Source organism: Salvelinus namaycush, chromosome 3 (assembly GCF_016432855.1).
Source record: "Salvelinus namaycush isolate Seneca chromosome 3, SaNama_1.0, whole genome shotgun sequence".
In the NCBI taxonomy this organism is placed as follows: Eukaryota; Metazoa; Chordata; class Actinopteri; order Salmoniformes; family Salmonidae; genus Salvelinus; species Salvelinus namaycush.
Window position 1 is genome coordinate 20,051,272 of NC_052309.1, and position 25,489 is coordinate 20,076,760.

The window sequence follows — 25,489 nt, forward strand, 5'->3', positions numbered from 1 at the left end:
ATCATTAGGTTGCTACAACCTAGCATATGAATTCAAGTTTACAATTTAGGTGCACAGGTAGAGAGAACATTTTTAGTAATCTAGGTGACAGACAGTGACACATTCAATACCGCCTTGCACACTCTAGCTGATGTAGGGTGTAATCATTATCGGTGGAATGAATATACCCCTGATCACACGCAAACACAGTCCACTTTCATAGCAGCCACATACAAACAGCATGATCGTTTAGCTTGTTGTAGAATTCCTTCTTGCATCTACGCGCTCTCCTCCTCTAACCGTTTCCCTTCGCATGTGGACTTCAGTGTACAACACATCAGTTGTCTGTGACCATGCAAAAAAAAAACTTCCCAGGCCAAACCTTCATAACATAACCACTACACACAGCCTACATAGTTGTCACCATATTAGCTAATGTCATAGCTAGTCAACATACTCTAGCCATTAGAACTAACGCGTTAGTAAACCCGCTACAATCAAGCAGTAAATTAATAAAACCAAAATCTTACCTTAACTTGGAAGCGTTCCAGTGTTGGATAGCCATAGCCATCTAGCTAACATAGCATCCTTCTGTGTTTGAGTAGGCTAAACTAGCTACCTGCATTCGCTAGGTAAGTGAAGGTGAAAAAAAGTACAATGAAATATAGCTCTCTCTCCCGCTCTCTCGCTTCTCCTTCCTTTTAGAAAAAAATGTATTTGTTCAAAACTGTTCCAACTATTCTCTTTCTCTCTCTTTGAGTCAACTACTCACCACATTTTATGCACTGCAGTCTTAGCTGTAGCTTATGCTTCCAGTACTAGATTCATTCTCTGATCATTTGATTGGGTGGACAACATAGGTTGGAGGACATCCTCTTGAAGTTGTCATAATTACTGTGTAAGTCAATGGAAGAGGATGAGAACCATGAGCCTCCTAGGTTTTGTATTGATGTCAATGTACCCAGAGGAGGATGGAAAATAGCTGTCCTCCGGCTACATCATGGTGCTACCCTGCAAAGGGCTGTTGAGGCTACTGTAGACCTTCATTGCAAAACAGTGTGTTTTAATAAATTATTTGGTGACGTGAATATATTTAGTGTAGTTTTATCTATAAAGGATCACTTTTGTAATGTTTTAAACATTTTATTTTTATACAATTCACTGAAGATGATGGTCCTCCCCTCCCTCCACTGAGGAGCCTCCACTGACATACATACACATGCACACGCACGTACACCCATGCACTCCATATGCTTCAGCACTGTATGCACCGGTGCCTTGATGTCATTTTAACATTATTAGGTATCTGGTTCTCTTTGAGAAATGGATTTGTATAGTGCTGCATAGCACCATTGTTTTGTTTAGCAGATGGTACTGTCACGACTTCCGCCGAAGTCGGCCCCTCTCCTTGTTCCAGCGGTGTTAGGCGGTCGACGTCACCGGCTTTCTAGCCATCGCCGCTCCAATTTTAATTTATCCATTTGCTTTGTCTTGTTCCCTGCACACCTGGTTTTCATTCCCCAATCACACCTCATGTATTTATTCCTCTGTTCCCCCTCATGTCTTTGTGTGAGATTGTTTTGTGTTACGTGTCTATGTTGACGCGTTTTACTGATATGTGTTTATTCCGTGTTTTATTTCACGAGGTATGTTATTGTGTTTATACAATATTATTGTGACTGTTTGCGCGTTTGCACTTTTGCATTGGCTGGAGGTTTCGACGCAGTGGCGTCCGTCTGTTGGTTTCTCCTGCCTAAATAAAGTGTGCGCCTGTTCACAACTCTCTGCTCTCCTGCACCTGACTCCGCTCCCAGTACGCACACCTATGACAGGTACATCAGTTCATAACATGGCTTATTCAAGGGAACAATCCAAAATACCATTCAATTGAAATTACACTTTGAGATACCATCTACCATCTTCAGTTAGTGACATGATAATATTTCTAGTATGTAATTACATTGTAACACAGGCCAGATTAAGTCTCAGAATAAGCGTAGGTTTTTATTCTTCACAAATACTATTATTGTCAAGCAAAACCCTTCTCCTAACATACCCTAGCATACCTGTCCTATAAGACAAGGGAAAACTAAACAGAATGGGCTTGTTTATGATATTTACTCCCACTATGGCTGCATCTAGATGGATCAAGCAGTTCTATTACAGGTAAGGGAGGGAGGGGAAAGAGAGAGTGTGGGGGCGGGCATTCATAAAGCTTTTAGATTCACGAATCATATCGTTAAATGAAATGCAAGCAGGCAACCGTAGAGGCAGAGCATCAGCAGCACGTTTCCATGATTTATTTGGACTGGGCTGACGGTAAACAGCTGCTTTATTTGCCCTGTAAAAGCTTTTGCTTGCTTCTGCCCCTGTTAACAAGCCATTACTGTGAGTTATGTTGCACACTCCATCCCCAGACCCCACCACTGCAACTTTCCCCCGCCATAGTAACACGATTTGTTTACAGAAAAGGATAACGTGTGGTTTTAATCCACTCTGTCAGGGTGTAAGAGCTTCGTAGCTCTCTGTTTTGCTGGTTTGGTTGGCATGTGGTGTATTTAAATATGCAGGAAGTAGTTACTATGAATCAAAGTTGATATAATTTAGCTAATGTTGAAGAAAAATCCCTTCAAAAATCTACAATATATACGTCTGCCTCCTTTTCTCTCCTTCAGGTGGAGAAACCTTCACAGTTTATCCAGGGCTATCGTGTTCTGTACAGGCAGACGTCAGGCCTGCCCTCCCCGGGGGCCTGGCAGGTGCAGGACGTGAAGGTCCCCTCAGAGAGAGACGTGGCTCTGTCTGGCTTGAAGAAGGGTGTTGTCTACGAGATAAAAGTCCGTCCGTACTTCAACGAATTCCAGGGAGCAGACAGTGAATCAATGACAGCACGCACCTTGGAGGAAGGTAAAGGACCTTTACCGACTCAATATGTGTAGTGATGCAACAGATATTGCCAACTGTGTAGGAGGTATTATTTTCACTGTCAGAAACTCCTGAAATTATTTTACATCAATGCTACTTGTTTGCTACATCAGGTAATGGCCACATACTGTACCTAGAAGCTGATACAGAATGTCATTACACACACACACACACACACTCTCTCTGCAAACAGACACACTCAAGAGAAGGGGGGGGGGGGTGGTGGGGGGGCTGTTTCCTGTGACACCAGCTCAACCCTCTTCCTGCTTCTCTCCCTGCACCTCTCCCTGTCCCTATCTCCCTGGACACCTGATGTCACCTGCCATGCCCCTGTTGCATACAACATTCATGCTGTGACTTTTTGATTTTACCTCCCTCCCTCCACCCCTTCTCTTTCTTTCTTTCTTTCTTTCTTTCTTTCTTTCTTTCTTTCTTTCTTTCTTTCTTTCTTTCTTTCTTTCTTTCTTTCTTTCTTTCTTTCTTTCTTTCTTTCTCTCTCTGTCTCACCAACTCTCCCCCTTTCCATCATATACATGCATAAATGAAAAGTTACTTAAGTTAAATCAAACATTGATGTCAGTCAGAGATTTGAACAGAAGCTCAAGTTACACAGGTGTCTCAGGTTAAGATTCAGCCCTCTGTGAATGGTTGATTAATTGGGTTGCTTTTTATTCCTTGTGTACATTAACACAATTAGGCCCACACAGTAGCTGTTCTCCACGTCCCATGCTCTGGGAATGTTCAGTTTGTCCCTCTAGCCTTCATGTACATATCTACCTCAAATACCTCATTCCCCTAATGCACATTGATCTGGTACTGGTACTCCCTGTATATAGCTCCATTCTTGTGTATTTTATTTTATTCCTCTTGTGTTACTATTTTAAACTCTGCATCATTGGGAAGGGCTTGTAAGCAAGCATTTCACAGTTAAGTCTACACCAGCTGTATTCAGCGCATGTGAAAAATAAAACCCTAACTTTAATGTTAACCTTCACCCTAGCCTTCACCCTAGCCTAGTTAACGTTAGCCACCTAGCTAACGTGTGTGTTAGCCACCTAACTAACGTTAGCTACAACAAACTGCAATTCGTAACATATCATACAAATTGTAATTCTTAACATATCATACAAAATGAACGATGGACATCCACAAATTAATACATACCATACCAAACGTAATATATCATATGAGTGTCCCGGATTTTCATTTACTATGTTATGTCTACCCCTGAGTCCAGGTTGATCCAGTAGCTGATTCACATGGTTCTTCCACAGACTGTATAATGCCATTACAAAACTTGTGGCTTCTCAATTGAGTTTAGTCCTGAGTTTTCCCATCCAACCAATCTGATTTGAATGAGTTGTACCTCGGAAATACAGAGATGGTAGTTCAAAGTATGAAGTTACTGTAGAGTGCTGACTGAATGAATAATAATGAACCTCCAACACTATAGAAACAATAGGCCCATGTGTTAAGCGATCCCATAGCCATGCTGTTAGCCTGCAGGTGTCTGCTAGCTGTTTGAATCCCCATACAGCTTTTGAAAGTGAAGGGTCTGAGTGGTCTGTCTGCCCACACAGGGGATAAAGAGTGTTTTGTAGATCTCAAACGATTGGCCTTGGGGTTGCCATAGTGTCACTTAGCACATTACGTGAAACACCGCGGGTCATATTTCTGCCGGCGATACATCACAGAGCTAATGGACTTACTAGCATCTCCTTCATTACTGTACACCAGAATGGAGTGCTTTCATTTAGCTCAGATATGCACATCTTTAGCGTCCAAGTGCTAGTGTGTGACTGCGTGTGTTGGCCGTGATCCATTAATATGAAATCCAATAGTATTGTGTAGCATTAGAGGTTCTAATTGGCTGTTCTATTAGATGGACTGTTATAGTTGATTCCCCTAAACCTATGAAGGCACCAAGAGACCTCTGCTACTTTGTTACTCTGTTGCAACTTTAAAAGAGCGGAAAAGGAATGAGATATTAGAAAAAGCAAGATTGAAGTATACTGTAAGGGATGAAGGTTGGAGAGAGGAAGAAAAAGAGAGAGAGAGTCTGGAAGCATGAAGTGTAGAGAGTGTTGTCTCTCCCAAGCAGCAAAGCACAATGCCGCTGCTTTAACACATGTTGGCTTTAACAAATGTTATTAAAGCAGTGGCATTGGGCTTTAATAAATGTTATTAAAGCAGTGGCATTGGGCTTTAACAAATGTTATTAAAGCAGTGGCATTGGGCTTTAACAAATGTTATTAAAGCAGTGGCACTGAGCTTTTCTGCTGCTACAGAGAAAGCCTGCCTCACTGAACTAGTTTCATATAAATCAAGGTAGTGCTCTCTGTTGTGCTCAGGTAAACAGCAACGGCAGGCAGCAGCAGCAGTTTTCTGTTGGAATGAGAATATCGGTATGTGGTAATATTTATGTTGATGTGTTTTGTTGTGCCTCCTCCCAATGCAGCACCCAGCGCTCCTCCTCAGCAGGTGACAGTGCTGACAGTAGGGAACCATAACAGCACCTCCATCAGTGTGTCCTGGGACCCCCCTCCCACAGAACACCAGAATGGCATCATCCAGGAGTACAAGGTAGGGAGCAGCAATCTGTATAGGATACAGTAGTCTTATTGAGAATAAAGGCTCTGGCATACAGGTTCACTGTATTTTTATTGTGTAGAAATATTACAAGAAATGTTTACATTGCACTGTTGAGGAAGCTTGCTATTAAGCATTTTATTACACTGTTTACCTGTGCCAATACGCTTTGATTTGATTTGAAATTGGGTATCAACTGTCTCTCACCACAAATTCCTGTCCCTGTGTGTGTGTGTTAGATCTGGTGCCTGGCAAACGAGACCCATTTCCATGTGAATAAGACGGTGGATGCGGCCATCCGTTCGGTGGTGGTGGGGGGTCTTCAGGCGGGGGTGCAGTACCGTGTGGAGGTGGCGGCAGGCACCAGCTCGGGGGTGGGAGTGAAGAGCGAGCCCCAGCCTATTATCATAGGTAACACATAAACACACAGGGCACAAGGTCTGAGGCAACCCACATAATAGCAGGGAACCCTAACCTGCTTCACAGGCAGGCGGTCTGGAAGAATGATTGATCAATTTATCACACTTGGGAAAAATACAATTGTGCATTGTCGGAGATCACATGTGTACGGTTTGAAACGAGGGGTTCAGTGAGTTCTGTAAGGCAGGCTACATACATAGTGATCTATCAGGAAATCAATAGCGTTTCATTTAGTGTAGTGTCCAGTAACAGTGTGTTGAGAGCTGTTAGCCATAATAATAATCCTCGATATCTGTGGGGCCGTCGCTAAAAATGGTAGACAGTGTTATTGGGGTGGGTTTATCATCCTATCAAACAGCTGAGGGATGCGCTGAGTATATAGGCCTAAAATCAATAGCAGAACCAGGCCAGATGCTCTTCATCCGTGACTTTTGACTGATGTGTGGGGAAAATATCCTTAACGGCCAGAGACAGGCAAACAGAGGCCTGTGGACTAAGGCTTAATGACTGGGGCTGGGACTCCTGCTCACGCTGGAGACTGTGAATCTAATTTCACAGCACAGTAGCTGCAGCAGAAAATCAAACTGTCTGAGCTGCTCTGTCAATCTCCCGTCTCGGAGTTCAAATTGATGAGAGCACTGCTGAATTGATGAACACTCTGCCTACATATTGCAGTTTTTTTATGGTTTCGATGGTGTGTTTTTTATTTGATATTCTTTATCTATAGTGTTTCATGGTGTTGTATTGTTTTAAACCTAGAAAATAACTGTAACGTGATTGTACCTTTCGTACAGAGTTTATTGTTTTTAAATCATATAGTAGATTTTGATATTACCTATTGATAAACATTGATTTTAATCAATTTTGAAAGATGTTAGCTGTTGACTGGTTTAGGTCTAGTGGACAACATAGCACTATCCATCCACCAGATGCCATGCTGTCAATCCGATGGGTGTCCCCTGTCCCCTCCTGTCTGTCCCCAGGTGCAGAGCTGCGTGATGTGATGACGGGGGTGGAGGGCAACAACAGCATCTCAGACGTGGTGAAGCAGCCAGCCTTCATCGCTGGGCTGGGAGGGGCCTGCTGGATCGTCCTCATGGGCTTCAGCGCCTGGCTGTACTGTAGGAGGAAGAAGAGGAAGGGCCTCAGCAACTATGCAGGTCAGAACCACTATGTCGTGTCTTTGGCTTTGCCAGATTAATTGCTATGACATGCTATTCTATAAAATAATTTCTCCGTAATTAATATTACCTGATTGAAGTAATCATGTAAATGTAATTAACTAGAGAGGGACACCACGAAAGAATATTTATAGAGCTGTTATCTTTCGAATAAACTCTTAAAGATTTAGTAATATTTTACATCCATAGCAGTCACATTAATCGTCATTTTATTCAGTCTCATCTGAAAGTTGTAAATCCTTGGTTATCTGCAAGAATCCTGGCTAACAAGTTGAATCAGCAATACAAAATTGGGTTTAATTATTTATTTACTAAATACCTAACTAATCACACAGAATCACACATACACAATTAAATCATAACTTGATCACAAATTGCCGTCATAAAGGCAAACGTCCCTAGCGGGCGGAATAAATATGACAGCTTGTTACACAAAGAAAAGGGGCGGGATATTAGTGAAAGAGCGGGAGACTGGAACATAGGCGAGCTGTGCTATCGTAAATACAGTATCTTATGCATTCTAAATTACCGCCCATTTGAAAAAGGAAAATGCAATAAATATTTACTCTGAGCTGCGCTTCAGTAGGTTGGTGGTAGATGGAAGACCGTATCGCCAACCCGAGTCCTCTGTCCTTTGAAGAATGTCTCTGGTGGTCACTGGATATGTGGTAACGTCGTTGTGGAGTAGACGGGATACTCTGACTGTCCTTCCTAACCTGCGTTTGTAGCAGCTGTTGCTTATTCAACGGCTAGGAGGTATCACTTCTGTAGTGAATACGAGTTCAAAGTTCATACCATTTACAACCAAAGTCCATGCTGATGTTGGCTTAGTTCTGTAGTTATTATCTGAACCATTCTGACATCGGATCGTCATCCTAGTGTCCCCGGAACAGGAAGTTATATTTTTGTCAATGGCTTTTATAGTGGAGGGAGAGGGGTGTGTCTGAAAAGTTTATAACCCATGTCTCTTCACAGGGGCGGGCCCCTGGTTGAGCAGAAGCCAAACTTATGAAAACCCAAATCTCTCATTTGGAAGCTAAAATTACATTTCATCTCTTCACAAATAATTTCATATTCAAACATTTGAATTAAACAACAATTCCATGTGAATCCGATACCTCTGACGTTTAGACTTTCCACAGTAGAGTTTATGTCATTCTATCATTGATGAGAATGTGTCAGAGGGCAACCGAACTGACATAATATACCTTAAGTACCACCGCATATGTTCAGTTGGTCGGATTACCAGAATATAGTTCATTTCCCCCCAACTTCTGATGTTCCCAGAATCTCTATGTTAACCAATGGGTTTTCTTATGTCACATCAGTTATAGTAGGGAGAGGGAAAAAGGGGGAAAGAGGTATTTATGACTGTCATAAACCTTCCCCCAGGCCAACGTCATGACAACTATATACTGTTACAGACACAGGCCTGAGTAATATCAACAGAGATCAGACACACTATATACTGTTACAGACACAGGCCTGAGTAATATCAACAGAGATCAGACACACTATATACTGTTACAGACACAGGCCTGAGTAATATCAACAGAGATCAGACACACTATATACTGTTACAGACATAGGCCTTAGCAATATCAACAGAGATCAGACACACTATATACTGTTACAGACACAGGCCTGAGCAATATCAACAGAGATCAGACACACTATATACTGTTACAGACACAGGCCTGAGTAATATCAACAGAGATCAGACACACTATATACTGTTACAGACACAGGCCTGAGTAATATCAACAGAGATCAGACACACTATGTACTGTTACAGACACAGGCCTGAGTAATATCAACAGAGATCAGACACACTATATACTGTTACAGACACAGGCCTGAGTAATATCAACAGAGATCAGACACACTATATACTGTTACAGACACAGGCCTGAGCAATATCAACAGAGATCAGACACACTATATACTGTTACAGACACAGGCCTGAGTAATATCAACAGAGATCAGACACACTATATACTGTTACAGACACAGGCCTGAGTAATATCAACAGAGATCAGACACACTATGTACTGTTACAGACACAGGCCTGAGTAATATCAACAGAGATCAGACACACTATATACTGTTACAGACACAGGCCTGAGCAATATCAACAGAGATCAGACACACTATATACTGTTACAGACACAGGCCTGAGTAATATCAACAGAGATCAGACACACTATATACTGTTACAGACACAGGCCTGAGCAATATCAACAGAGATCAGACACACTATATACTGTTACAGACACAGGCCTGAGTAATATCAACACAGATCAGACACACTATATACTGTTACAGACACAGGCCTGAGTAATATCAACACAGATCAGACACACTATATACTGTTACAGACACAGGCCTGAGTAATATCAACAGAGATCAGACACACTATATACTGTTACAGACACAGGCCTGAGTAATATCAACACAGATCAGACACACTATATACTGTTACAGACACAGGCCTGAGTAATATCAACAGAGATCAGAACCACTATGCAAACACAGTGTAGACTAGCTTTCCCAACTGCCTTTAGAGGATGTGTCTAGTGTGAGTAAGTGGAATCCCAGAGGTGAGAGACAGAGGTGTTTTGGCTCGATGGTATATCATTTAATGCAGAACAAAGGTAGAGATGTTCAGCTCAGACGGAAATAAGTCATATTTGCTTTAATCCATTGTGCACCTATATGCATCGGCTATAAACACAATCCCATCAAAACTGCACATTAAAACTCAAATACACTCATTTCAAATAAGTAATTCACATTCCCTTTCATTATGGAACCGTGACCCATGTTCACACATTAGCCGTAAATGCATTTTCCAGATTTAGTTATGCTTATTTTTCGATTGGCCTTCTGGGGGATGGGTGGGTAGCATGTAGCTCTGGACTATTCTCATTATAATGTGTATTGCTATCACCATGCTTCAGTGGCTGGTGTGGAAACCATGTTGATTACCTAATTCAATAGTGATTTACTTTATTCACCATCGCTGCTCCTCTGATCCCACCCCTCTCAGAGCAAATGTATCTTCAATATCCAGTTAAATGTTTCTGTCTCCTTTTTCCTGCCTGCTTTGTATTTCTCATCCAGCCAACCTCCATACTCTAGTTATTCTTGTGTCACATTTTTCCTGATCAAAATGTGACTACCATCGTCAAAAGGATGGTGTTTGCATATTTTTTATGTCTGTGGTTGTGTTCATGTTTGTTTATGCTGATGTTACATCGACTGTGTCGAGTGTCGACAGGCTTTTAACACACACACACACACACACACTCTCTGTCTTTTTGTTTTGCAGTTCAGTCCTTCACCTTTACCCGTGCAGGTATTGACCATTTGTCCTGTCTTGTCAGCTAACTTTGGATATTGGGCTAGAATATATTTAGAGAATATATATGAGAAAAATATATAACAGCTTGAAACACATTCAATCTTAACAAAGAACTCTTCTGATTAAAATTCTTCCCTCTCTCTCTCTCTACTCCCTGCCATCTCTCTCTGGTTGGACCACAGTGACATTCCAACGAGACAGAGGCCTGATTGGAAATGGAAGGTGAGGACCACACCTCTAAAACCTTTCCATAATACAATCAAAATCCTTATTAAGTCACTCAACCCTCCCATCACTCAAACACATTGTCATGCCATGGGCTTTACAGTAACAAATAAACATTAGAAGTGATGGTACATCCCTTGTGGAACGACATAGATGTTAGTGTGATGATGGAACTTGATCAACCTTCATGGAGGGCACAAAGTCATTGGAATATGAATTAACTTCTTATATGTTCCAACGCTCCTCCACTTATTCATCCTGGTGCAACACGTGCGTTGATGTATCGATTGTGTGAGTCATCAATCACTCCCGTGAAATGATCAGAAACGATTAATGCATGCAGAGCAGGTTTTTTTATTGGCTCGTTCATCCTGTGCAGAGGTGCCGGTGGCGGCGTTTCCAGGGGGTGATGAATTTGCCTGTCGACAGACAGGCTACCGCGAGGCTCACGGCACGCCTCCAGAATGCAAGCATATGTAACGATGTACAGTGATAATGACCCAGGAGAGAGGGGCCGGAGAGGGGACTCCCCAGTCCCACTAAACCCCAGGCAGGCTTGCAGGCAGACAGATCAAATCAAAGTTTATTGGTCGCATCCACAGTTTTGCAGATGTTATCGCAGGTGCAGTGAAATTAATATTAATGCTTACAGACACTGGCAGTATAAGAATGTAGATCACCCCTGTCTTCTAGAGCTAGTCTAGTGTGGTCTGTCTTACAGAGCAGAGAGATACCTAGCTCTGAATATCATTGGCTGAATATCATTGGGCACTGATTCAGTGAGAATATGAAGAGAGCTCCCACAGCAGCTAGGGATCAGGGTTGTCCTCTCTCTCTCTGCTGTCTTGTGTTTTTTCTATTTCGTCTCTATTTCTCTACTTTGTCACACCTGAGCAGACAGATCCAGTCCTGAGCTGAAACAAATATAGCAAAAAAATACACTAAAATAAACTGTGTTGTGTTGCCTGTGTCAACAAGTGTGTGTTTGCGAGAGTAATCATACCCCTTGACTTTTTCCACATTTTGTTAGGTTACATACAGCCTTATTTTAAAATGTAAACAAATATGTTCCTCATCAATCTACACAGAATACCCCATAATGACAAAGCAAAAACATTTTTTTTTTATATATATATATATATATATATATATATATATATATATATATATATATATATATATATATATATATACAATTTATGAAAACAAAAAACTGAAATATCACATTTACATTAGTATTCAGACCCTTTACTTGGTTGAAGCACCTTTGGTAGCGATTACAGCCTTGAGTCCTCTTGGATATGACGCTACAAGCTTAGCACACCTATATTTGGGGAGTTTCTCCCATTCTTCTCTACAGATCCTCTCGAGCTCTGTCAGGTTGAATGGGGAGCCTTGCTGCACAGCTATTTTCAGGTCTCTCCAGAGATGTTCGATCGGGTTCAAGTCCGGGCTCTGGCTGGGCCACTGAAGGACATTCAGAGACTTGTCCCGATCGATCTGGTGAAGGGTACCAAAACATTTCTGTAGCATTGAAGCTCCCCAAGAACACAGTGGCCTCCATCAAAAAGACAATAATGTGCAAAAAATGTGAAAAACCTGTTTTCAGTTTGTTATTATGGGGTATTGTGTTTAGATTGCTGAGGATTTTTATTTATTTAATACATTTTTGAAAAAAGCTGTGACGTAACAAAATATGGAAAAAGTCAAGGGGTCTGAATACTTTCCGAATTCTCTGTATTTGTCTATGTGTGTGCGGGTGTGTGTGCACGCACGCATGTGTGTGTGCATTATTCAATGTGTGTGTCTGTGTAAATTTGTGTGAACACGCCTGTGTGATTTTTATGGAAATTACTCCCATACTTGTTTAAACACCTTTAAAGCCATCACAAGTCAGATGTGTACAATTCCCTGAGCGCTTGGCAGGCTTGGCTCACAGGGAAATGCATTTGTGGACTACTGCATTAATTAACCAAATGCAAACAAAGGCATGTGACTGAAGCCTCTCTTTAAACCAACAGCTAGATAAGGTAATAGGGTAAAACACGGATATAAAATTGTGAAAAATACAGATACAGTATACGATCTTAATTTGATCACTCTGTTGTTGCTGAGAATTTTCTTGAGCCGCAGGAAATGCAGATGAGCTTCGTGAGTTACATAAATTCCCTGAAAACCCACACAAACACATTATATTAACAGTATTCCACTTTTCATGTAGCCTCATTTTGACCAGCTAACCACCGACCATGGCATCCTAACCACTCATCAAGCGACACTAAAGGTTCAAATCCTGTTGCTGCAGGATTATTTTGCTGTGACAATACAGGTCAAATTAACCTGTTTGGCGTGCAAGCCCGACGTCGGTACACTTATGACAACAGCCACTTCAAGTGCAGGGCGCGAAATTCAAAAGATATTTTTTTTAAATATTTAACTTTCACACATTAACAAGTCCAAGACACCATATGAAAGGTACACATCTTGTGAATCAAGCCAACATGTCCGATTTTTAAAATGTTTTACAGGGAAGACACAATATGTAAATCTATTAGCTAACCACGTTAGCAAAAGACACCACTATTTTTACTCCATCAGTTTTTTACTACATCAGTAGCTATCACAAATTCGACCAAATAAAGATATAAATAGCCACTAACCAAGAAACAACTTCATCAGATGAAAGTCTGATAACATATTTAGTGTATAGCATATGTTTTGTTAGAAAAATGTGCATATTTCAGGTATAAATCATAGTTTACATTGCAGCTACAGTCAGAAATTGCACCGAAAGCAGACAGAAAAATTACAGACACCAACGCCAAATAACTAAATACTCATCATAAAACATTTCTGAAAAATACATAGTGTACAGCAATTGAAAGACAGGCATCTTGTGATTCCAGACAATATTTCCGATTTATCAAGTGTTTTACAGCGAAAACACAATATAGCGTTATATTAGCTTAGCACAATAGCAAACATAACAACAGCATTGATTCAAGGCAAAAATAGCTATAACGTATAAACCACCAAAATATATTAATTGTTTCACTAACCTTCTCAGAATTCTTCAGATGACAGTCCTGTAACATCATATTACACAATGCATATAGAGTTTGTTCGAAAATGTGCATATTTAGCGGCACAAATCGTGCTTAGACAATGAGAATAGTGTCCATAACGTCAAGCAATCTGTCCGGCGCCATCTTGTAAAGGCACCTTTTCTTATCAAATACTATTCATAAACTTGACTAAAAAAATACAGGTTGGACAGCAATTGAAAGACAAATTAGTTCTTAATGCAATCGCTGAATTACATTTTTAAAATTAACCTTACTGCGCAATACAGGCTGCGATAACGCAAGGCTACACTGCAGGAAATGGCGTCTTATGCATTTGACATTTTTCAACAGAACAATGAATTATTAGCATAAATAGTTCTTACTTTTAGATGAACTCCCATCAGAATCTTGGGAAATGTGTCCTTTGTCCAAAAGAATCGTTGCTAGGTTGGAGAACGTCGTCTTCAACGTTGCAATTAGCAATAAACAATAGCCATGTGGGCCAGAGATACCCAACTTCCTAAAACGTCACGAAAATAAATACCCGAAAATCGCAATATACTGACATAAACTGATATAATTTGGTTTAAAATAACAACATTACGATGTCTTCAACACCTATATCGAATAAAAACAGAGCCGGATATATCTAGGAGCTAATACGGGAGCTTCTAAAATGACATGCCAAGACCCTTCCTGCGTCAGAGCGAAGAGTGGAAAGATGGGACACTTCGGTTCCAAGCAATTTATAACCTTTGGGACCTACGTAGAAACTCCATTTCAACTCTCCCTATTCGCTGACACCCAGTGGAAGGCGTATGCAGTGCATCTCAACCAATAGAGGACAGGCAAATTAATACACAGGTCTCAGAACAGCCAGCAAAATTCTGCATTATGACATACACATAGGAAAATTGCTCTAAGTCCAGTTCTGTTTCACCCACAGATATAATTCAAACGGTTTTAGAAACTAGAGAGTGTTTTCTATCCAATAGTAATAATAATATGCATATTGTACGAGCAAGAATTGAGTACGAGGCCTTTTTGAAATGGGCACCTTTTATCTGGCTACTCAATACTGCCCCTTGAGCCCAAAGAGGTTAAGATCCTATATATGTTCCTTATTCAACTCTTAGTAACAAAATACAAGTATTTCTGTATTTATTTCAGACAATGGAGTGAAATTGCCAATTTCCTGTGCAATATGGGAGGGGTGGTTTCACCAAACCATCCTATGAGTGTTGCCGTGTGTGTTGCTATGGAGACACTACCCAACTTCCCCGGGCTGGCAGACTAACCGCCAGAAGGCCCTCCATGATTCTACATTTAAAATGGAAATTTCTGTAGTGCTGGGCTCTAAAACTGATTTAATGTCTGTGCATTTAGTCCTGGTCCGTTTCTCCAGGGGGTGTTAGGGGCGCTAAAGCCCAGCACTGATTTGTGGACTTGTCAGTTTTTTATGTCTCTCTGTTTGCTTGTTTATTGTTGCCTCTGCTCCAGGCTGCTCCAGAGGAGCAGATATGCTGAATGAGGTTCCACAGCAATTTGTTGTTGAAGCAGTCGTTATTACAACATGTGAGAAAATGAATAATATTGCTGGGATTCAGACAGCACCAGAGGTTTGTCTAATAACAATCTCACATTCCCTCCCCTCTTTCCCATTCTCTCTATGTATCCCTTCTTTCTCCCTCCCTCTCCTCTATATCTTTCTAAAAAACAGTCATCCTGGTCTGCTGAAAGCCGGTGACCCAGGATTCCCCTGGTTGGCTGACTCCTGGCCCTCCACCAGCCTGCCAGCAAATGGGGGCATGGGAGGTACAAAGGAAAGAGGAAACTTTGGCAGAGGAGGTAAGAACACAGAGGTATCACCCCTGGTCAAACAGAACCAAACCCAGGGAACTAGAGAATGGAGGTTGAGAGAGGGCTGACCCAGACCCTCCCAGCTGACCACGGTGTCACTCTATGCCACGGCCACACCATGGCCCCACAGTGAGGCCAGAGGTCAAAGGTCATGTGCCCAGAGTGAGAGGATGTTAATACATGTATGAGCGGCATGCATTATTCAGTGTGGAGGGTATACTTCAGCAGGCACACTGACAGGCTGACACACACACTTTGGACTTTCAGTCTCTCTGGATCACGTTAACTCTCTCATCACTATTGGCTTAAAATAACTGACAAGAACTTGAGAGTGTGTATGTGTTTCTTCTGTCTGTCCATGATTGATTTAATACACTTTCATACTAGCTGTAGTAATAATAATAATAGTAATAATTAAACCTGCAAGCAGCATTGCCAGGGTTCAAGCTAGGTCAATCAATCAAATGTATTTATAAAGCCCGTTTTACATCAGCAGATGTCACGAAGTGCTTAAACAGAAACCCAGCTTAAAACCCAAAGAGTAAGCATTGCAGACCTAGAAGCAAGGTGGCAAGGTAAAACTCCCTAGAAAAGCAGGAACCTATGAAGAAACCTAGAGAGGTGCCAGGCTCTGAGGGGTGGCCAGTCCTCTTCTGGCGGTGACCGGTGGAGATTATAAGAGTACATTACCATTAAGGCCAGATCGTTCTTCAAGTTGTTCAAACGTTCGTAGATGACCAACAGGGTCAAATAATAATCGCAGTGGTTATAGAGGGTGCAACAGGTCAGCACCTCAGGAGTAAATGTCAGTTGGCTTTTCATAGTGGAGAATTCAGAGGTCAAGACAGCAGGTGCGGTAGAGCGAGAGACAGAGAGCGAGAGGGACATACTGTTATTCATTGTTGATAAATGTTGAAGTGAGTTGAAAAGTTGTTAAAAGAGGGCAAAAGTGTTAGTAGTACCTGAAGAGGTGCATCGGGAGTATTGATAGTGTTTCACAATGAAACGTTTTACACACATACATAAATCCACAGTCAAACACACACAGATTAAGAGATATAAACATGTTCCTGTTATAGCTGGTAGGTAGCCTAGTGGTTAGAATGTTGGGCCAGTAACCGAAAGGTTGCTAGATCAAATCCCCGAGCTGACAAGTAAAAATCTGTCGTTCTGCCCCTGAACAAGGCAGTAAACCCACTGTTCCCCGGTAGGCCGTCATTGTAAATAAGAACTTGATCTTAAATGAGTTGCCTCGTTAAATAAAAATAGCTCGACTGTGTTGTGCTGACACAGGTTGAGCCTTCAGATTGTTTGGAACATGTGTACCAAGTTTTATTACAATAGGAATATCTGTGACTGATTTATGTGCCAGATCACGCAAAATTAAATGCTTATTGGTCAGTAACGGCCATGTTGTTTTAAGTACTTGTCTGGAAAATATTGCGTTGTTAGAACTTTATCCATAAGCAGAATAATAATAACCAACGGCAGCAAATTCAATAGGTTTTCACCAGCTTCGTTAGCTTGATCTCCTAATAATAGATGTGGGCTTGTGGTGGTGAGTGTTTATGTCTGTGTACTTGTGTGTGTGGCTGTTTGAGAAGGAGAGATGCTATGTGTGTATTGGTGCCATTTTCCTGTAGCTCATTTAACTCCCACCAGGCTGATGAGAGGCCTGGGGCTCCTGTGGGTAAAGCTGAAGGTCAGCCTTGTGTGACAGGCCCTTTCCCTGTGTCACAGCGTAGGCATTGCATGACAACATGATAATTATTCTGCTAGCTAATCACTTTGATTCATCTCAGTTCATTTGATATCAGTTTAACTAATCCAGGGAGCCTAACACTGGAACAGCAGGGAGTGATAATGTGTTACACACTGACCTTAAAGATTGGTAACTTTATCTCTCCATGAATCTCTGTCTGTTCCCTGCTGTCTCGCTCATCTCAGACGTGCTGCCCTCTGGAGCGGGTGAAAAGACAGGTACCATGCTGTCTGATGGTGCTATATACAGCAGTATAGACTTCACAGGCAAGGCGGGCTACAGCAGCCCAGCACGGGGCAGCCAGGCCACCCCCTATGCCACCACTCAGATCCTGCATTCCAACAGCTTCCATGAGCTGGCTGTGGACAGACCAGACCCTCGCTGGAAGGCTTCCCTTCGAGCCCAGCAGGAAATAGCCAACCTGGGCTACTCAATGACCGACGGACGCCCCTGCAACGGTACGCCACAGCAACACTGGGGAAACACAGGGAGGGGATGGGCAGGGTAGGGCTGTGTGGTTTTGAATGTGTGAATGTGTGTGTGCCCCGAAGGAGCGTGCTCTAAAGCATAGCATCAGATCTCGCTAGGTTGTAGCATCGGCTGGATGGTCAGTCACAGAGTGAAGCTTAGCATTCATTAGATGCCTTTTTGGAATAACAATAGGACTAGTAGAGGAGGAGTAGAGAAAGAGAGATGAAGAAAGAACATTCGAGTCTAGAAACAATAGAAGAAGAGATTATTTTCAGTAGATTGATTGGAAAAGAGCAGAATGTTTAGTTGACATGTTAGCAGACGGTCTTATCCAGAGCGACTTACAGTACAGGAGCAATTAAGGGCACATTGACAGATTTTAGCCACTAGGCTACCTGCCACCTTGGAGAGAGAGAGAGAGAGAGACACACACTGCGTAAAAACAAATTAAAGAGAGCGAGAGAAAGAGGGAGCGAGAGGGGGGCAGCAGAGAGAGGAGAATGTTATATTTACATTTTCATTGAAAATGGACCCTGAGGATATTGTTGTTAATCGCTCCTCTCTCCTCATGTCGATTTTTACTCCTCAGCCTCAGGAGTTTTTCTACCCTAGAAATGTCAGAGAATTAAGGCACATTTCTTTGGATTAATTTGATTAGCAGAGGCAGTGTTTTGACCCGTGTTTTGACCCGTGGATATACAATTACCTTGGCTGTGCGGAGGGGAGGCGTATTGTTGAGAGGGTCTCAGGCTGTCTGTCTGTTGGTCGGACGTCCATTCTCTTATGTGCTCTGGGCTGTATGCTCAGCTGAATGCTGGTTACCTGAGAGAGATAATGAACAGAGAGGAAGAGGAAGAGAGAGAACAGACGGAGGGAGGAAGCCAGCCTGCAGCCCCGGGCCCCAGGTCTCTACGCCTCTTTAAGAAATGTCAACATAGAGGAAAAGTCTTAGTGCTCCGTCAGCACACTGAGAGGAGAGAAATAATGAGAGCCAGGTGGGGGAGAAAGAGAGGGAGAAAGCCCAGGTGATGATAAAATAGCTTTCCAAGCAGCAGTGTGTGTGTATGTGTGTGTGTTTGAACCCAATGGGGAATAGTATCAGCTCATTAAAACCCACAGCTTGAGGGCTATAGGGATATCTCCGTATTGTGAGGCAGAGACCAGGCTGATAAGATAAACTATCAATCTCTGACTTCCCTTCCCTTTCTCTATCTGTCTTTTTTTCTCTCTCTCTCTTTCCTCCTCAGGTGGAAAGGGCGGCAAGAAAAAGAAGTCAAAGGGTGGGACAAAGACCTCCAAATCCAATGGGTCCTGTTGGGTCAACATGCCCCTGCCTCCCCCACCCATGCACCCTCTGCCAGGCACCGAGGTGGACCACTACCCCCCAGAGAACCATGGAGGAGGGTAAGATAATATTCTCTCTGTCTGGACACACATCTAAACATACACCTATACACATCATATCATGATGCTACACAGGAAGTGAAATAATGACAAGGAACACATGCAGCCTCTCTTGTCTATAAGGGATCTGAGGTATGTCTGTGAACCACTGAGAGGAAAGCAAACCCTCTCCTAATTGGCTGTAACCAGCGTGGCTCTCTCTCTCTCCTTGAACTCTCCTATATCTCTTGCTGTGTGTGTGTGTGTGTGTGTGTGTGTGTGTGTGTGTGTGTGTGTGTGTGTGTGTGTGTGTGTGTGTGTGTGTGTGTGTGTGTGTGTGTGTGTGTGTGTGTGTTTGTGTGTGTGTGTGTGTGTGTGTGTGTGTGTGTGTGTGTGTGTGTGTGTGTGTGTGTGTGTGTACTCAAGGAGAGCGCTAAGCACAGACGAGCAGGAGGTTGCTACATGGAGTAGTAAGCTCCCTCTGCCGATGCCTGTACTAGTCATACTGAGGAAACCTTCATTACTCTGCTTGGTATTACATGAAAAATACACTGTTTTTGTCACAGGCATTTTTTGAAAGGATGGCAGTGGGAAACCCTTGGGGTGTGCACACATATCTTGCAGCCCGTTTCAGACAGCTTTGGCTGGTTTAACCACCACTTATGACAAAACAGCATGTGGTTAGATCTTGTAATTTGATCTCACCATCCCATCCCTGCCAGTGGATTTGTAATTACAAACAGCAGCAAATGTGTGTAATTCCCTCTCTCCCTCTGCTGAGAGATAGAACATCAGATAACAATGTTTTTAATGGTCTGGCAAAATACAAACCAGTAGAAAAACAATTGTATTTGTCTGTGAGCTAAGCGTACAACACTGAGAGCAGGTCACTGTGCACTAGCAATAACAATTAGAATTCTAAACACCTTAAACACACACATCCACAGAGAAGTGCAGGATACGGTTTTAGTTCAAATTACTCACATTGTAGTTCATGTTGCAGGTATGACAGCGACATCTGGGCCCCGCCCCTTCCTGTTCAGACGTACCTCCACCAGGGATTGGAAAGCGATCTAGAGGAGGAGCGAGTGCCCACCCCGCCCCTCAGGGGAGTGGCTTCCTCCCCGGCAGCAGCTCCCTACAGCCAACCGTCATCCTCCTCCCTTAGCTCCACCCACCACGAGGAGATGCAGTCCATGCTGCAGGCCCACCTGGATGAGCTGACCAGAGCCTACCAGTACCAAGTGGCCAAACAGACGTGGTGAGCAGGAGAGAATTTACTGTGGATCTGTCAATGTCTTTATTAAAAAAATATATTATACCTCTTTACTTTCTACGTAGTCTTTTCTCGAGTCTGAGTCTGGTGAGAGATACTACTTTCTATGTAGTCTCTTCTCAAGTCTTAGTCTGGTGAGAGAGACTGCTTTCCATGTAGTCTCTTCTCAAATCTGAGTTTGGCGAGAGAGACTACTTTCTTTCTAGTCTCTTCTCAAGTCTGAGTCTGGCGAGAGAGACTACTTTCTATGTATCCGTAGATCATGATATGATACAACAATTGTCTTTGCTACATGTTTTCAGTGTGTTATGTATCCACTTTCCACTATGAAAAGAACACAAAGTACTGTACTTTGTGTTCTTTTGAATTGCCACAGGTACTTGTTAGACTAAATTGCCTATGATATTTCAATCATGAGACATTTACCCTGCAATTTCTGATTTGTGCTGTGGATGAATGAGGTGTCATTCTCTCCAATTGATCTGGATGCTTTTGTATATCAATAGCCAGTTTTTTTGAGTGTTTCATATCAGTGTGGTATTTAGGTATGTCATCCTATCCCCTGGTTTCATGTTTCCTGCAAAATATAAAAACAGCCCTTCATTGATTACACCTCATTGGGAAACTTGTTATGTCAGTAGGAAATAGCGTTGAGGTGGTAATGATGGGGTTTGGCCTAGCGTGCTGCTCTGACAACAGGAACAAGAACTGCTAATTACATGGGTGTCTCATCCATAGTGGGGCTAGGCGTGGGGCGAGGCGTGGGGCGAGGCGTGGGGCGAGGCGTGGGGCGAGGCTTCAGAGGGGACAGCTGTGGGGGAGATAACAGACATGTTACTGACAGCCCTGCCTAGCCTGCCATTCTTCTCCCTTCCCCCAGACAATTACCAGTTCATTGTGTTAGTGCGAGCACGAGCACCGCAGAATTAGCCAAAGTAATCGCCGCGCGCCGCACATGGAAAATAATTAATTCAATCTCCCACACAGGCACTCACTCAAACATGCTGAACGGGGCTCTAGTACTGCACTCTGGTATTTGGTTGTTCGTGGATTTGTGTTTTGGCCTTTACTTCCTGTTTGTTAGTGTCTTTCTCTACCTCTACCTCAGCGCCATAACATGTTCCCTCATGTTCTATACAGGCATATGAAGGGCAGCCAACACCCACCTATGGCCCCTGTCCCTCCGATGGGGTACGTGTCTAGCACGCTTGGGTCTGACCTGGGAAACAACATCCCGTGTGAGGAAGAGGAGGAGGATGAAGCCTACGGAGTGTCACATCAGCTCTGTGGCTTTGACTACACGGCCAGATGCAGCATGGACAACCATGAGGACTCAGGTGAGACACACACACACACACACACACACAAATACATACACTCAGATCATGCCCCACATTTCTTCACAGTGCAGACAGGTGCACCCGTCTTTACATCGAGCAGGATGACAAAGATTTGGGAGCAGTGAGAAAAATTGGCAATAGCAATATGGTTTTATTCAGTCACCACTTACGGAGACTAAATGCCTTGCTCATTATGCAGTTTCGACTGACAGTTTTATTATTTCCAATTTTCTCAACCGTATCGTGTCATACTCAGAACCAATTGTCTGATTGTTTCATATTGTGATATTCAGACTCATTAATTTGAACAAGGAATTTAATGAAAGGGAAAGATGTATTGTAGTCTGGTGTGGACACATGAGTGAAATCCATCTCCATTAAATAAAGAAACGTTAAACTGGCTAGTTTTTTTATTTCAGATGGAAGCAATCATTTCTCCACAATATCTAATTTTGGTTTTTTTGTTCAATCACTCAAAGCCATTTCAAGTTTATGACCATATTGTCTAAACACTTAGTCTTTTAGCCTCTCTAAAGCGAATGACTCGGAAGAGTGTCTAACCTCAAAAGCTATGAGGAGAGTGAGAGCACAAGGTGTGGGGACAGATCCAGAGGTCAAAAGTGTGATGTGTTTTTGTAGACCACTAGTCTGTGTTGTGGGGGAGAGTGAGACCATGGTTCAGTCCTAGTCAAGGAGATCATGGAACGTATGGCGTGCTGGCTGAGACACGGGAAACTGTGCTAATATACTGTGGTGTGTCTGTGATAAAGTAGGTGATGTGCAGTAATCTGCTGTGTTGCCTCTATGGGGAGAATGCTATGCTAGATCAGCTTATCTCTACAATGGTCTCTCCGTTGTCTCCTCTCCCGCAAAGACCAGGCCAACACACACACACACACACACACAGAAAGTCCAATGCACTTAGGGTGGGAGCCAGGAATTATAACCACATCGTATCCTTTACCTTGAATTGTCAAGATGTGAACGTTTACCCATACTACCCACACAAACAGTCTTATCTAGGAAGGTTTCTTGCACTGATTTGTACCCCCTCTATCTTCCTCTCCTCAGTTAATTTGATTTACAACATGTATTTTTTCATACTTGAGTTCATTTTAGTACTACACTGAATCATTTCTAGCATATAGTTTAGCAGTGCAAAGCTATGATAATGAGTCATTTCTTGCTAATCTAAACTGATTAACTATGTTGTGCGTCTCCCTAATTCTCTGTCCCTGTGTCCCTGTCCTTTCTCCATCGCCCCCTGGAGGTAAAGGTTACTCCCAGCGGGGTCGACCAGTCAGCTCAGGCTCCACAGAGAGCAGTGCTCTGGGTACACAGAGCCTCGGTCACCAGAGGGCCACACACACTGGACGCAAACCCCAGGCAGAAACTGTTGGGACACTGCCCCGCCGGAGAGACTCCCCCACAGATGGTAAGACATGGGGTGAGGGGGCAGAGAGGACAGACAGAGAGAGAGATGGGGAAGGTGGATGGGATCTCTCTTTGTTGAATGTGGTTTATAGCGAACTACATTGAGTGTACAAAACATTAAGAAAACCTTCTTAATATTGAGTTGCACAACCTCATTTTCTTTCAGAACAGACTCAATTTGTCGGGGCATGGACACTACAAGGTGTCGAAAGCGTTCAACAAGGATGCTGGCACATGTTGACTCCAATGCTTCCCACAGTTGTGTCAAGTTGACTGGATGTTCTTGGGGTGGTGGAACATTCTTGATACACACGGGAAACTGTTGAGCATGAAAAACCAGGCAGTGTTGCGGTTCTTAATAATATAATATATGCATATTATTATTAGTATTGGATAGAAAACACTCTAAAGTTTCTAAAACTGTTTGAATTATGTCTGTGAGATTAACAGAACTCATATGGCAGGCAAAAACCTGAGAAGTTCCACTTCCTGTTTGGATTTTTTTCTGGGGGTGCCATATTTTCAACCAAGCTCTCATTGAAAATACAGAGAGATATGGATGGGTTTTCACTTCCTACGGCTTCCACTAGATGTCAACAGTCAATATAACTAAGTCTGATGACTCTAATGTGAAGGGGGGTTGAAGGAGACAGAAATTAGTAATCACTGCCATGAGGTGCCCACACATTGAACTGGCGCGTTCATGTGAGAGTGAGCTCCGTTCCATCTCTCAATTGAAGCCGATGTAATTCTCCGGTTGGAACGTTATTCAAGATGTATGTTAACAACATTCTAAAGATTGATTCAGTACATCGTTTGACATGTTTCTACTGACTGTAACGGAACGTTTGGACATTTCGTCACGTTATAGTGGTCGCGCTTTGGGACTTTGGTTAGGGCGTTTGGTAAACAATTCGAAAGTAGCTAATTTGACATAAATAACAGACAAATCAAGCATTTATTGTGGACCTGGGATTCCTAGGACTGCATTCTGATGAATTCATCAAAGGTAAGGAAACATTTATCATGTATTTTCTGGTTTCTGTTGAGTCCAACATGGTGGCTAATTTGGCTAATCATCTGAGCTCCGTCTCAGATTATTGCATGGTTTATATTTCCGTAAAGTTTTTTTGAAATCTGACACAGCGGTTGCATTAAGGAGAGGTATATCTATAATTCTATGTGTATTACTTGTATTATAATTTATATTTATGTTGAGTATTTCTGTTGAAACGATGTGGCTATGCAAAGTCACTTGATGTTTTTGCAACTAGTGAATCTAACGCCTCAATGTAAACTCAGATTTTTTTATATAAATATGAACTTAATCAAACAAAACATGCATGTATTGTGTAACATGAAGTCCTATGAGTGTCATCTGATGAAAATAATCGAAGGTTAGTGATTAATTTTATCTCTATTCTGGTTTTTGTGAAAGCTATCTTTAGCTGGAAAAAATGGCTGTGGTTATTGTGGTTTTGTGGTGACCTAACATAATCGTTTGTAGTGCTTTCGCTGAAAAGCCTATTTGAAATGGACACTTTGGTGGGATTAACAACAAGATTACCTTTAAAATGATATAAGACACATGAATGTCTGAGGAATTTTAATTATGAGATTTCTGTTTTTTGAATTTGGCGCCCTGCACTTTGACTGGCTGTTGTCATATCGATCCCGTTAACGGGACTGCAGCCATAAAAGGCTGTCTCCTCCCCTTCATCTACACTGATTGAAGTGGATTTATTAAGTGACATCAATAAGGGTTCATAGTTTTCACCTGGTCAATCTATGTTACAGAATGTTTTGTCCACTCAGTGTATATAGCCATGCTGATCTCTGTGACATGTTCAACCGATTACAAAGGCCGCTGTGTATAACCCATCTTGGGAGCAGTATTAACCAGTGCCTTATGTCCTCCTCTCCCTCATCAGTGGCCTCTCCTACCCCTGAGCCTGTCCACAGTGTGGGGGCAAGGCTGCATGGGTCATGGGCGTCTGGGGGCTCGGACCCACCAGAGGAGTGTATGGTCTCAACGCTGGAGCGGCAGCATATGGCCTCCTGGAGCGGCAGACCCTCTAACATGGCCACTCTGGGCAGGACACGCCACAGGGCTGCGGCTGGGGCGGGCACAGACCATCCACACAACATCCACCCGCCTCCCAACAGCACCGAGCATAGCTATGGAGAACGATGTATGTATTCAGGCTCTCCGTAG

The 25,489-nt window shown here is 42.6% G+C and overlaps 1 protein-coding gene across 1 annotated transcript in view; it reads left to right on the plus strand.

The window, feature by feature from the left end:
* Positions 1 to 25,489, plus strand: part of LOC120043561 (roundabout homolog 2-like) — a 137,592-nt gene extending 112,103 nt beyond the window's left edge. The window contains exons 15-27 of the mRNA XM_038988121.1: positions 2,655 to 2,886; positions 5,363 to 5,487; positions 5,733 to 5,904; positions 6,897 to 7,073; positions 10,426 to 10,452; positions 10,641 to 10,680; positions 15,469 to 15,596; positions 17,556 to 17,828; positions 19,077 to 19,245; positions 20,228 to 20,485; positions 21,641 to 21,837; positions 23,111 to 23,275; positions 25,206 to 25,489. Of these exons, the coding sequence (XP_038844049.1) occupies positions 2,655 to 2,886; positions 5,363 to 5,487; positions 5,733 to 5,904; positions 6,897 to 7,073; positions 10,426 to 10,452; positions 10,641 to 10,680; positions 15,469 to 15,596; positions 17,556 to 17,828; positions 19,077 to 19,245; positions 20,228 to 20,485; positions 21,641 to 21,837; positions 23,111 to 23,275; positions 25,206 to 25,489 (2,247 nt within the window). The remainder of the gene's footprint in view (positions 1 to 2,654; positions 2,887 to 5,362; positions 5,488 to 5,732; positions 5,905 to 6,896; positions 7,074 to 10,425; positions 10,453 to 10,640; positions 10,681 to 15,468; positions 15,597 to 17,555; positions 17,829 to 19,076; positions 19,246 to 20,227; positions 20,486 to 21,640; positions 21,838 to 23,110; positions 23,276 to 25,205) is intronic.